Source organism: Somniosus microcephalus, chromosome 9 (assembly GCF_052327205.1).
Source record: "Somniosus microcephalus isolate GS21.2 chromosome 9, FLI_Smic_1.0, whole genome shotgun sequence".
Lineage (NCBI taxonomy): Eukaryota > Metazoa > Chordata > Chondrichthyes > Squaliformes > Somniosidae > Somniosus > Somniosus microcephalus.
In genome coordinates, this window is record NC_140995.1 from 234,324,796 (window position 1) to 234,338,556 (window position 13,761).

The 13,761-nt window shown below is 44.9% G+C and overlaps 1 protein-coding gene across 1 annotated transcript in view; it reads right to left on the bottom strand.

Moving 5' to 3' along the window:
* The window catches only part of mia3 (MIA SH3 domain ER export factor 3), a gene marked incomplete at its 5' end in the record, with an annotated part of 69,386 nt that overhangs the window by 15,044 nt on the left and 40,581 nt on the right, over window positions 1-13,761 (bottom strand). Inside the window, 7 exons of the mRNA XM_085998243.1 lie at window positions 2,219-2,279; window positions 5,110-5,211; window positions 6,632-6,770; window positions 7,847-7,937; window positions 8,050-8,102; window positions 9,745-9,856; window positions 13,296-13,418. Of these exons, the coding sequence (XP_085854369.1) occupies window positions 2,219-2,279; window positions 5,110-5,211; window positions 6,632-6,770; window positions 7,847-7,937; window positions 8,050-8,102; window positions 9,745-9,856; window positions 13,296-13,418 (681 nt within the window). The remainder of the gene's footprint in view (window positions 1-2,218; window positions 2,280-5,109; window positions 5,212-6,631; window positions 6,771-7,846; window positions 7,938-8,049; window positions 8,103-9,744; window positions 9,857-13,295; window positions 13,419-13,761) is intronic.

The following is a 13,761-nucleotide window of genomic DNA, read 5'->3' on the forward strand; positions in this document are numbered from 1 at the left end:
AATAAAATGTAGAAAACATTTGTTTGAAGAATGCAGTAGCTGTAAAAAGGAAATCTATGAAATGCCTGCATCCATTTGAGGTTCACTATAGAAAGCTACATTAAAGAAGGGAGGGGAAAATAAAAAAGTGATGAGTGTCCACTGCACTAGTGATTGATCAGTAAACCATCTCCACTATGTATTCAGCAGAGGCACCATTAGGGTAGGGTAGAGCAGAGGGCACTAGATCCATAAAAATATATGAAAAGGAGGCCTCAAAAAGACCACCAGGCCCTTCAAAGCTCACTTTGTTAGAGGATCCCTGCGGCACGCTCCCCAGTTGTGAGTAATGCTAACTCCGAGGGGAGGCAAAAAACAAAGATAGAAAACCTGTGGATAATTTCAGGAAAAACCCTGGGAAATTTGTTCCTGACTCAATACACTCGCTTATTTCCTCAGGAAATTTAATAAAGTTGTCAGATACCACTTTTCTTTCAGAAATCCAAGTTGACTGCTCTTAATTATGGTCTTTTGCAGTCTGTATTAATTTTATTGCAGAATATGGCTGTGATAAATCCATGTAGTGGAACAAGAACTCGAAGAGGCGATATCGTGGAACTAGTACGGGTATTTTATTAAACAAACAGAGTAACAAACATCATGCCTGCATCCTGGCATTCCACCTTTGCTGACCTTCACAGGAAGCAAACATCTGACCTTAGCAGCAACATTGGCTACAGCACCACCTGGTGGATACCCTTAATCATAACATCCCAGATTACTATAATGGCCTCTAGAAGCTTACCTACCATAACCAGCATTAGGATAACTAGTCTATAGTTATCTGGTTTATCTTCTTTCACCCTTTTTTGAACAGAGATTGGCAACCCTCTGGTGCAACTTCCACATCCAAGGATGTTTGAAAGATTGAGGTCAGAGCCTCAGACTTCCCCCACATTCCAGGGTGAATGCCACCAGGGCCCAGTGCTTTTCCCATTGAGTTCCAGGAGTATCCCCCCCCCCCATTACTTCTGCATCTATATTTATTCTATCCAATTGCTCCATCTCCTCCACTTGTACCCTTTCATTCCCGCTACCACACTCATCTATGAAAACAAAGGCAAAGTTCTCATTTGGTATTTTCAATATGCCTTCATCCTCCATAAGATTTTCTTTTACCATCCCTAATTGGCGCTACTCTTTAACTATTTTTCCTTTATAGGTGTTTATAAAATCTTATTTCCCTTTGTTATCTACCAGACTTTCTTCATAGTCTTTCTTCAACAATAACTTGCCTTTATATAGCACCTTTAATGTTGAAGAAAGGTCCCGAGGCGCTTGACAGAAGCATAAAGGAGGAGAAAAAAAACTGACATCAAGCCAAAGGAGAAGATATCAGGAGGGGTGACCAAAAGCTTGATCAAAGTAGTGACCTTTAAGAAGGATCTTAAAGGAGCAGAGGGTGGTGGAGAAGCGGAGGGGTTTAGGAAGAGAATTCCAGAGCATGGAGCCTTGGCAGCTGACAGCACGGGTGCCAATGGTGGGGTGATGGGAGAGGGCGCAAGAAGTCAGAATCAGAGGAGCGTAATGTTTGGGGCTGGTGGGGGTAGGTTGTGGTACTAAAGGAGGTTACAGAGATAGGGAGGGACAAAGCCATGTATGGATTTAAAGACAAGGTTGAGAATTTTAAATGGAGGCATCAGGGGACCAGGAGCCAATGTAGGTCAGCAAAGGGGAATGGCATGGGATAGGATAAGGGCAGGAGAGCTTTGGACCGATTGTAATTTACAGAGGACGGAGGATAGGAGGCCGACCAAGAGAGCACTGGAACAGTCGAGTCTGGAGGTGACAAAGGCATGGAGTCTAATCTCTTTTCTCTTGCACTCTATATTCAACTTGATTTTCTTTTGTGTTATTAGCTCTGGATTTGTCTACACAGTGGCTGTCTGCTAGAAAGTGTGTGGATTTGGATGTCACGTAAAAAAAAGAGCTCAGCCATGATACATTCCATAATCAAACAGCCTGCCAAAACACTTGGCTCAGACATGAACAAACACTTGGCCGAGGTACAAGAGGGCCACCAGTACCTGTGGAATTGTACCCCAGCTAGAAGCCACAACTCCAGGTTTAAAAACAAAAAGCAACATCTACATTACACCACCAGTCTCTGATTTCCCAAACACACATCTTGAAGACTCAACCCCATCAGCAGGTATCACTAGACACCCTTCCCCATTACCTGATTTTTGAATGACCTTTCCGTCTTATGCAGCTCTTCCTCCATTTCCTGAATTCTTTGTCTAATAAGTCAAAAAGAAAGAGAGACCATTAGCAAAGCAAAAGGAATTCTTCCAATTTAAGCAAGGACTGTAGATGGGAAAACACAGAAGTGAGAAAGCTTTGGGACTCATTGACACTTTCAGCCAGTTTGCAGCTAATTTCCTGTAGCTATGCCCAGCAGTCCGACTGCATTGAAATCTAGAAGGTACAGACAGTGCAGCAGTTTTTAAAAAATGGTTGAAAGTTTAATTAGATGAATGTGAAAGAAAGCCAAGGATCATATTGGTAGGACAAGGCTTCATTGAACAGACTGCACATCTGGAGTATTCTGTCCAATTTTGGTTGCATATACACAAGGGAAGCAAATAGACTAAGAGGCAGCAGGGACACAGGCCATGAGACAACAACTTGTATTTATACAGCACCTTTAAAGTAGTAAAACATTCCAAGGTGCTTCATAGGAGCATTATCAAACAGAGGAGAGAGAGGTAGAGAGGCAGAGAGGTTTAGGGAGGGAATACCAGAGCTTAGGGCCTTGGCAGCTGAAGGCACCAATGTTGGAGCGATTAAAATCGGAGATGAGCAAGAGGCCAGAATTGGAGGTGCGCAGAGATCTTGGAGGGTTGTAGGGATGGAGGAGGTTACAGAGATAGGGAGGGGCGAGGCCATGGAGGGATTTGAAAACTAGGATGAGCATTTTAAAAATCAAGGCGTTGCTTAACCAGGAGCCAATGTAGGTCAGCGAGCACAGGGGTGATGGATGAATGGGACTTGTGCGTGTTAGGACACAGGCAGCAGAGTTCTGGATGACCTAAAGTTTATGGAGGCCGGAAGATGGGAGGCCGGCCAAGACTGATCCTGTGTGCCAAAGGACTGAGTGGAAAGGCTGGAGAAACTTGGGCTATTTATTCTTGAAAGCAGATGACTCAGGGCAGAGCTCAGGAGGTGTACAAGATTGTAAAGGGTGTAGAAAAAGGTGAATCCGGGACTCCATTCCAAATTACACAGAGAGCAGGACAAGGATTCAGAATGATGACAGGCAGAGTCAGCGAGTTTTTCATCACACGTGGAGTGAGCCACACATGGAATGGATTTCCAGGCTGGGTAGTGATGGTGAAAGCCCTGGAATCACTTGAGACAAGACAGATACAGCTGTTTTGGGTGAGGGGAGTGAAGGGAGCAGGTGGTTGTACCTGGATGGATGTAGTAGGATGAGCCAAATGACCTCCCTCATCGGTGTCAACCTTGTAATTCCCCTCCCACCATGCCCATCAAATTATTACTGTGGGATTTGGACAACTTCTAATGGCACATTACATAAGGTGATATTTTTGTTAGATTTGAACTGATCTAACACCCAAAGCAAGTGTTTTGCCACTGGCACACATCACCGAAATGAAACGGTGCAGATTAACCCTTTTGAGTCGTTTGGAACTTGCACTTTTTTTTTTTTTTTAAACTATCCATTGAACTGGGTTTGAACAGACTTAGTCCCAAGCTTTATTCAGTTAAAAAGAAGAAAGCACAAATGTTCCCAGGAGTAAACACGTCAAAAAGGAAAAGGTCAAATATTAAGATACACTGGTACATTTATCTTCCCACACAATTTAAAACCTCACTTGCCAAGTTATTGATCTTGACCCCGAGGCACTGCACCATGGAATGGTGGACGCAGGTTTATATCCAGGGTCCTCCATGTGCTCAGATCCCAAATTCAGCCATGCACCAACTAAGGCATCAAATAAAACAGTGGTGCTTCCTACAGGGAGGATGGCTCAAAATGGTTGACTTGAGGCATAAACCGATGGCAACCCATTGGGGTATACGAAAGCTGGTATTATACCATGCCTTATAAACAGAGGGTATACCATCTGACATGAATCTGGTCATTCATGTGGAAATGACTTAGGAAATAATACTGAGCGGCCTACTGGTGGCGCTGTCCAGGGAGAGTATAAATACTCGGGCATGGGCCCAGCTTGCTCAGAACATTCTTTAACAGGAACTAGTGAAGGACACAACTAGATCTCCATGTTGAAGAACAGTTGATTAAAGCTCAGACCAAGTGCCGAGTAGTTTTCTTGCGTCAATTTAATCAACTGTTTTTCAACATGGAGATCAAGTTGTGTCCTTCACTAGTTCCTGTTAAAGAATGTCCTGAGCAAGCTGGGCCCATGCCAGAGTATTTATACTCTCCCTGGACAGCGCCACCAACAGGCCGTCCAGTATTATTTCATAAGTCATTTCCACATGAATGACAAGCTTCATGTCACCATCAGTATGTACAAACCCAGTATTATATAACACCTTGTACTAAACAGAGGGAATACCATCAGTATTAAAAACACAGTATATAACAACTTGTACTAAACATACTGAGCCATCAGGAGGGTCATTATTCTCTGGTGTCAGCCCTGGTGGTACTTTCGCCCAAATCAGAAGGTTGTGGGTTCAAGTTCCACTCAAGACACGAGCACACAATCTAGGCTGACACTTCTGTGCTGCACTGTCGGAGGTACCACCTTTCAGATGAGATCTTAAGCAGAGGCCCCACCTGCTTTCTCAGGTGGACACAAAAGATCCCACGGCACTATTTTGAAGAGGAGCTGGGGAGTATTTATCCCTCAACCAACATATTATCTGGTCATTTATTTCATTGCTGTTAGTGAGAGCTTGCTGTGCATAAATTGGCTTCCGCGTTTCCCACATTACAACTACACTTCAAAAAGTACTTCACTGGCTGTGGAGCACTCTGGAACATCCCAGTCATGAAAGGAGTTACATAAATGAAAGTTCTTTCCTATAATGCACTCGCTTTTCACATTAATGAGAAGCCATAAAGCTACTCACTTGTACATCTTCACCTCCTCAACAGCCTGAAGCGCTTTTTCATCAGCCACAGATAGTTTCAGTTCTTTCTCTTGACGCTGACACTCTTCTTGGGTCAGCTTCCTACGAGGGGAAAAAGTAAAAATAGGCAAACCAGTAAATTGAAGTTATATCCTGATCTAACGAGGCCCATCACTGATCCTAAACCGTTTCTAATACACTTCATTTTTAGAAAATCACCAGTAGCCTCCAGCAGCAAGTCACCTAATCAGAGTAAAAAGAACAGAAAACAAGTAACTGAAATCAGTTCTCAGTCTGAAGCAGCCCAAACCAGAAACTACAGGGACAATAACTCCCCACTGATGGCCCAGGTGGCTCAGAGGGTGGAAGTACAATATGGTGTCGTATTGCACCACACAGAGCAAGTCAGTCCCAGCTTTGATTTCCAGCCCATAGAGTTGGCTAATCTCATTCAAGGGAGCAGTAGGTTCTTACAACTGGTCTTGTAGCCACTAAGATAGGGAAGAGAACAAAAAAACAGTCAGGGTCCCTTAATCCCCCTAAGGGTTAGTAACTGAGGTCAATGGTGCCATGTACATTTTTTAGTCTGTGCCGGGGTAGCTGTCCTCATCCAGAGCAGCTACAATTGGCCTCATTGCCCAAGAGGGAGAGGGAATGGGTTCTTGTTCCTAACCCTATGTGGGAACAGGATAGGGCTCGGCTCTGCTGCTTATGGCCAGACAGCGCACGCACACACACAGAATGGCCATTTGGGCAAGGTACCAGAGGAGGAAGGCGCCTGTGGAATTGTACCCCAACATGTGTTTAATGTCTTCAGTAGATGGAATATTTTCAGGACATTCCCGCTGGAACTCTAAGATGGCTCTCAAACATCATCCCAATCATCAACTCATACAATGGCGCTGACCCCCAATCCTGCAATTTACTGAAGATCAACTATAGTACTGACACTGTGTTCTACCAAGCCAATTTTCACAATATATATGATCATGTTAACCTTGTTTAAATATCCATAAATATGGGTCCAGTGGACAATGGATCAAGACCACTGAGCATGTGGAGAGTCTCATTAACCCAACAATGTCAGCCGTGGCTCAGTGGGCAGCACTCTGGCCTCCGAGTCAGAAAGTTGTGGGTTCAAGTCCCACTCCAGACATTTGAGCACAAAAATCTAGGCCGACACTCCAGTGCAGTACTGAGGGAGTGCTGCACTGTCAGAGGTGCCGTCTTTTTGATGAGATGTTAAACCCAGGTCCAGTCTGCTCCCTCAGGTGGACATAAAAGATCCTATGGCACTATTTCGAAGAGGAGCCAGGGAGTTCTCTCATCTAATCCCATTCTCCCTGCATCCTTTTATATGTTTCCTTTTTAAATACTTATCCAGCTCCCATTTAAATGTTATACTTTCTGTCAATAGTCACTTGTGGCACAGCATCAAATACCCAAATGTGAAAACATTCCCAACTTGACCCTCATTCTTCTAGTGATAATCCCAAGTGCTGTTAGTGAATCGCAGGCTTACTTCTGCAGGGCCATCTCCTTCTGGTGGTAGAGCTCAGTCAGGATCTCCAGCTTCTGTTGCATGGTTTTAAATTCGTTCTCAAGCTTCGCCTTCTCTGTCCCAGTGGCTACGAAGTTGTGTTCGAGCTGCTTAATTTGCTCTGTGTAAGGAAGTTTAAATGAAAGTAAGTGGGATTCTTTTTGACAAGTTATTTTGTATTTTCTTGTCCTTCTCTTCCATCATCCCAGTCTTTTCACAGAATGCAGTTCTCAGCAAGGCCAGAGTTGGAACCTGGACTAGTTTCAATCGTCTAAAGGGGTTGGAGAAGTTTTCTAGATTTCCCCCACCCCCTTTGGTCTGGGGTTTCTAAATCTGTTTTTTCTCCTCTCCTAGGAAATTACATGGCGGGGTGGGGAGTATTTGCATTGTGCATATTGTGATATGCAAGACATGACAATTATATCGGACAGGCTGGATGGACCAGGAGGTCTTTTCCTGTCCGTCATTATTCGCATGTTCGTATGTAGAATGGGCTGCCAATCTCATCCCAGACTTCTGCTAGCCTGTTTTGTAACTGGCAACTAGGAGATGCACAGCATAGCTTGCATTAGAGTTACTGATTCCATTGTGTTTAATCAACATCACACACTAGTCACACGATCAGTCTCTATCCAATTGCTACTACAGGTTGGTAGTTTCAGATTGATGGTGGTGTGACCTACCCATACTCAATTCAGGAAGGACAAACAATTCCACTGATTTACAATGTTCACAGAAATATTAATGGAACGATGGAATTCAATCCCCAAAACACTGGTTAAAACCAGGGATGTGTAGCCCTGATAAATGATGGAGCAATTTCACTCATACTGGCAAGCTCTCCCTCCATCAGTATGAAACTAACTCTCTTTTGATCTGTAGAACTAATGGGAAAGAAAAAGAAAAGCAAAAACAAAGACAAAAATGGGAAAGAATTGGCTCTCCCGACAGCTCTGCGGCTATACACCCAGTGTGCAGCTGAGCCATGCAGAACAGGAAAGATCCCAGGTTTGATTCCCCACTCTGTGCTGAATTAGCCGACCTCAGCTGGGGAGCAGAGAGAGGCTACAACTAGCCTTAGCACCCCCAATGAGAGAGAAAATATTCTGCAAGTTCAGCATCAGGTTTTTCATTATTATTTGTACGTCAAACTTTCACTCACATTTACACAAAACAACAACAACAACAAAAACTTACCCTCCAGTTCATGCCTAGCTTTTATTTCATCTGTCAGTTTGGCTTGGAAATGGTCTTTTTCCTCTTCAATGATCTTCAAGGTGGTTTTGACCTTGAGAGGAAGATCAAAGAGAGAATGACACTCCTACACATCCAGTAACAATAGTGCCATCTAAATAAAAGCGCTGGCGACACACACACCACACAGTTTCCCTACAACTCACCCTGGAAACATCCATCATTTGCTGAATCTTAATTTTTGTCCTTTTGCTTTTGTCTAAAGAAAGAAGAGTTCAGACTGTAAAAACGGCAAGTGCTTTAAAATATTGAAAAAAATTAATGTATTTATACAATAACTCATCATGTATCTCAAACTTCTCAATGCACCTTGCATGCAATGAATTCCTTTGAAGTGCAGAGGCAGTTATTAGCTGGGCAATGCAACACCATCTTGTGCACAGAAAGATCCCTCAAAGAGCAATGAGATCAATGACTATTTCATCTGTTTTTTGGTTGTTATGGGTTGAGAGAAATAACAGTCCAGGCACTGAGAGAACTCTGCTCTTCTTCCCATTGATTTTAAATGTTCACCTGACCCATCAGAACAGAGGCAGCACCTCAGTTTAAAGGCTGGTCGGACAATGCAACACTCCCTCAGTACTGCAAGGCAGGATCAGCCTAGGTTATGGGCTCAAGTCCCTGGAGTGGGGCTTGAACTCACAACTTTCTGACAGAGGTAAATGTGCTTCCAACGGAGTCAAACTGACACTTAGTTCTGGCAAAGGGTCACTACCAAAACACTAATTTGTCAGTTCCCTTTTCAGATGCCAACAATCTGCTATAGATTTGCTGAAATTTCTGTTCTTATTTTAAATATATTAGAAAATTGCCTGTGACTTTGCCTCTAGTCAGTTGATTATTACAAGGCTTTTTCAACAAGGCGCGGCTGTGTGAACTTGCTCTGCAGAGTCACCTAGTGGACAGAGCCTGCCACTACTTCATGACAGGTGACACAGCGATTTCAAATGGTAAATGTTGATGCAAAAGTGTGGCCAAAAATCCTAACAGGAAGCAAGCCATCGGACAGGAAGTGCGTCCATAAACACCTGCACTTGCCATCAGGCCTTGCCGGATAGCAGTTAGAAATGTGAGAATTGAGCCCAATTGTTCTCCTCGCCAGCTCAAGGGCACCGATGGCAGTTTTAGTGCCCAGCTTCCCGTATCCTAACTCACACCCAAGTCCTGTTCACCCATCACCCCTGTGCTTGCTGGCCTACATTTACTCCTGGTCTGGCAACGCCACGATTTTAACATTTTCATCCTGGTGTTCAAATGCCTCCATGGCCTCACCCCTCCCCATCTCTGTAACCTCCTCCAGCCCAGAGATCTCTACGATTTTGGCCTCTTGACCATCCCCAATTTCCTTCGCTCCACCAGTGGCAGCTGTGCTTCAGCCATCCAGGCTCTACGCTTTGAAAATCCCTCCCTAAACCTCAACGCCTCTCCACTTCTTTAAGTCGCTCCTTAAAACCTCTCTCTGACCAAGCTTTTAATCAATTGTCCCAATATGTTACTATGTGGCTTGATGTCAAATTTTGTCTGATAATACTCCTGTGATGCGCTTTGGGACATTTTACTACATTAAAGGCACTATATAAATGCAAGTTGTTGTTGAGCTCTGCAAAGTCAGCAGATACCGAGAATTGAACCCAAGGCCTTCTTTGTCTGGTACATTTATCCACAAAGCCACTGGGGAGGAGTTGGCTTGTTTAAACCTCTAATATTCAAATTCTGTGGTAGCCGAGCATTTTATAGAGGCACTAAAATCCACACCACCCTTCCTTTAGCAGGGCACTGGAGTAAATCGCTGTGCTAGAATAGAGTCAACACAGTGGTCAGATTTTGTGCACTGGTTTTACCTGGCAGCTCACCATTAGCCACTTCACCATCCACTTCTTTATCCCACCCATTATCTTCATTGTCAGACTCTGTGTCAAGCTGCCTAAGCTGCATCACGCAGTCTGTCAACACCTGGATATTGGGGAAGAATGAGACAGGTTACACCATTAGGATAAGATAACAGTATCGGTGCAGAGAGGTTGAAATTCATAAAAGGTGGGTAAAGACTTATTTTCACCTCTGAGAGCTGGGTTCAGACTAATAGGGCAAAAGTCACTTGGTTGCAAGGGTCCTATGTGAAATGCCTTTGAGCATTCTCAACCCAGTTCCTATCGACACGGGCCCACAGCACAAACATGCCCCCAACCTACTCGGAGGTGACAAAATACTGGCGTAGGAAATGGATTAAGTCACTTAGCTGCAGTGGGGGTGGGGGGGGTGCTCTACTAAGGTTGCGTGTTGCAGCACATTGCTAGGGTAGAAGAGGGATCTATACTCGAAATCTAACCATATTGTACCTGACCTGGACCTTGAGACAGATACTGGGCACCTGAAATGATGGGAAATATTCCATTCTTCATGAAGCACTATCTTGATGAACCAGAAAATTCATAAAAACAAAAGTTTCAAAAGATACTTAAAAGTGTGCCAATAGCATTGGGGGAGGGGAGGGCAACCCTTTTTGGTTCAATCAAGATTGGAAAAGGAAAATATCACCAACGTTGTCTGATTATTCCAATATTTGTAAGAGGTTTTGATTTATTAATGCAGCTGGGAAGCACATTTAGCACTGGATGAACACATCAATTTCCTTCTAGAAATGCAATTAAAAAATTCCCCAATACAGGCAAATAAGGGTTTTAAAAAACGGTAGCACTTGTTAAACAAATTGAATACCTGCAATTCAGGAAAAAGGGGGTTTTAAATAATCAGAGCACCAATGAAACTCATTTTAAGCTGATGTTTTTCTGGATACGCTGCTCAATGGATGTAGATCCAGCAATGGCTGGGCACCTCCACATGGAGCGCAAGCTCCGTTTCCTCACCAATGATTCCTTCCCCCCCTCTGGCCACTATTGCAGGCTGAACCAGACTGTTCACAACCTCGCTATCCTACTTCACCCGGAGCCGAGCTTCCAATCCCATTTACTCTCCATCACCAAGACCGCCTACTTCGACCTTTAGATCACCCATCTCCACCCCTGCCTCGGCTTATCCATGTTTTTGTTACTGGCAGACTCGATTATTCCAATAATAAAAACAGAAAATGCTAGAAACACTCAGCAGGTCCGGCAGCATCTGTGGAGAGAGAAAGAGTTAATGTTTCATGTCGATAACCCAATCTGAAACATTAACGCAGTTTCTTTCTCCACAGATGCTGCCGGACCTGCTGAGTGTTTCTAGCATTTTCTGTTTTTATTGCAGATTTCCAGCGTCCGCAGTATTTTGCTTTCGGCTCTTTCAATGTTCTCCTGGCCAGTTTCCCATCATCCACACTCCATAAACTGGAGTCATCCAAAACTCTGCTGCCCGTTTCCGAACTCGCACCAAGTCCCACTCACCCATCCTCGCTGACCTACATTGTCCAGTAACGGCGATTTTAAAATTCTCTTCATGTCCATATCCCTCCCTATCTGTGTAACCTCCTCCAGCCCAACAATCCTCCGAGAAACCGGTGTTCCTCCAACTGAGGCCTCTTGTGCCTCTCCCACTGCCTTTGCCCCACCATTTGCCATGCCTTCAACTGTCAAAGCCCCAAGCTCTGGAATTCCCCCCCCCCCCGCCCCAAACCTCTCCGCTTCTCTTTCCTCCTTTAAAATGCTCATTAAAACCTACCTCTGTCACCTGTCCTCATGTCTCCTTTGGCTCAGTGTCACATTTTGTTTGATTACTCTATGAAGCATCTTTGGACATTTTACAACATTAAAGGCGCTATATAAATGCAAGTTGTTGTTATTGTTGAAGAGGTTCTATTTACAGGGCATGGCGCTAAAGAGCAAAAATAATGACAGGTAGTAGAGAACACAACAGACAAGTTCTTTGGAATGAAGGCTCAGAAGTACAAGGGACAGAAGAGGGAAGGGATATACAAAATAATTTGCATATTTTTACTGGAATATTTTGATTGTTAAAAATGTTCACATTCATTGCACTTTTTAGTAATAAAAGTGATTTTAAAAACACAAAACTGGGCTACTCTTCCAAATCTTGAAGCCATCATATTTAGAAGTGTGTTGGCAAAGGTGCGAGAAGCACGTTGGTGGCCCTAGGCAGGGGAGAAGGGCGAGGAGGGGCAAATAGGAGTTAACACTTGGAGGCTTTTATTTGATTTGAACACTTAAAATATGTAACAAAAATCATGACTCATTGCAGTCCCTGGTCCCCACGTCTCAGCACTTTCCTAGTATAGTCCCCGGTCCCCACGTCTCAGCACTTTCCTAGTACAGTCCCCGGTCCCCACGTCTCAGCACTTTCCTAGTACAGTCCCCGGTCCCCACGTCTCAGCACTTTCCTAGTACAATCCCCGGTCCCCACGTCTCAGCCCTTCCTAGTACAGTCCCCGGTCCCGTCTCAGCACTTTCCCAGAACCTCCTTGCCCTCTCATCCAGCCCTTCCTAGTACAATCCCCGGTCCCCACGTCTCAGCACTTTCCCAGAACCTCCTTGCCCTCTCATCCAGCCCTTGCTAGTACAATCCCCGGTCCCCACGTCTCAGCACTTTCCCAGAACCTCCTTGCCCTCTCATCCAGCCCTTGCTAGTACAATCCCCGGTCCCCACGTCTCAGCACTTTCCCAGAACCTCCTTGCCCTCTCATCCAGCCCTTCCTAGTACAATCCCCGGTCCTCGCCCCTCAGCACTTTCCCAGAACCTCCTTGCCCGCTCATCCAGCCCTTCCTAGGACAATCCCCGGTCCTCGCCCCTCAGCACTTTCCCAGAACCTCCTTGCCCTCTCATCCAGCCCTTCCTAGGACAATCCCCAGTACCCATCCATCAGCACTTTCCCAGAACCTCCTTGCCCTCTCATCCAGCCCTTCCTAGGACAATCCCCAGTACCCACGTCTCAGCACTTTCCTAGAACCTCCTTGCCCGCTCATCCAGCCCTTCCTAGGACAATCCCCGGTCCTCGCCCCTCAGCACTTTCCCAGAACCTCCTTGCCCTCTCATCCAGCCCTTCCTAGTACAATCCCCAGTACCCATCCATCGGCACTTTCCCAGAACCTCCTTGCCCTCTCATCCAGCCCTTCCTAGGACAATCCCCAGTACCCACGTCTCAGCACTTTCCTAGAACCTCCTTGCCCTCTCATCCAGCCCTTCCTAGGACAATCCCCGATCCCCGCCCCTCAGCACTTTTCCAGAACCTCCTTGCCCTCTCATCTAACCCTTCCTGGTACAATCTGCAGCTTTTTTTAAACTCAAGCTTGCGTCAGCTAATCACTACTTTTCAACCTCGGTGGCATCATGTCTTTGACTGGTTACCTCAATTTCGCCATTAAGTAAAAAACACAAGAATATGTGTATTGATACATTGAGTGAATTAAAAATACCCGTTATAGTATCTGCCTCTACATACCTCAATTTCATTGTCCTTGTAAGCCAATGTTTCTTCCAGGTCTCTCTGAGCTTTCTGACAGAGCTTGATCTGCTCATTAAGCTCACTGTGTCGCTCACTCCAGCCTTCCGCCTCCTTCAGAAGCTGCAAACCCACAAAACAAAACCTTTGTTAATGACCTACAAGTATTTCACGTGGGTCCCTGGATTCTAAGAACATAAGAATTAGAAGCAGGAGTAGGCCATACAGCCACTCGAGCCTGCTCCGCCATTCAATAAGATCATGCCCGACCATTGACCTCAACTCCACTTTCCCACCCTATCCTCAAATCCCATTGATTCCCCATGAGCCCAAAACTCTACAGATCAGCCTTGAATAAACTCAAACGACTGAGCATCCACAGCCCTTTGGGGTAGAGAATTCCAAAGATTCACAGCCATGAGTGAAGAAATTTCTCCTCAACTCAGTCTTAAATGGCCGACCCCTT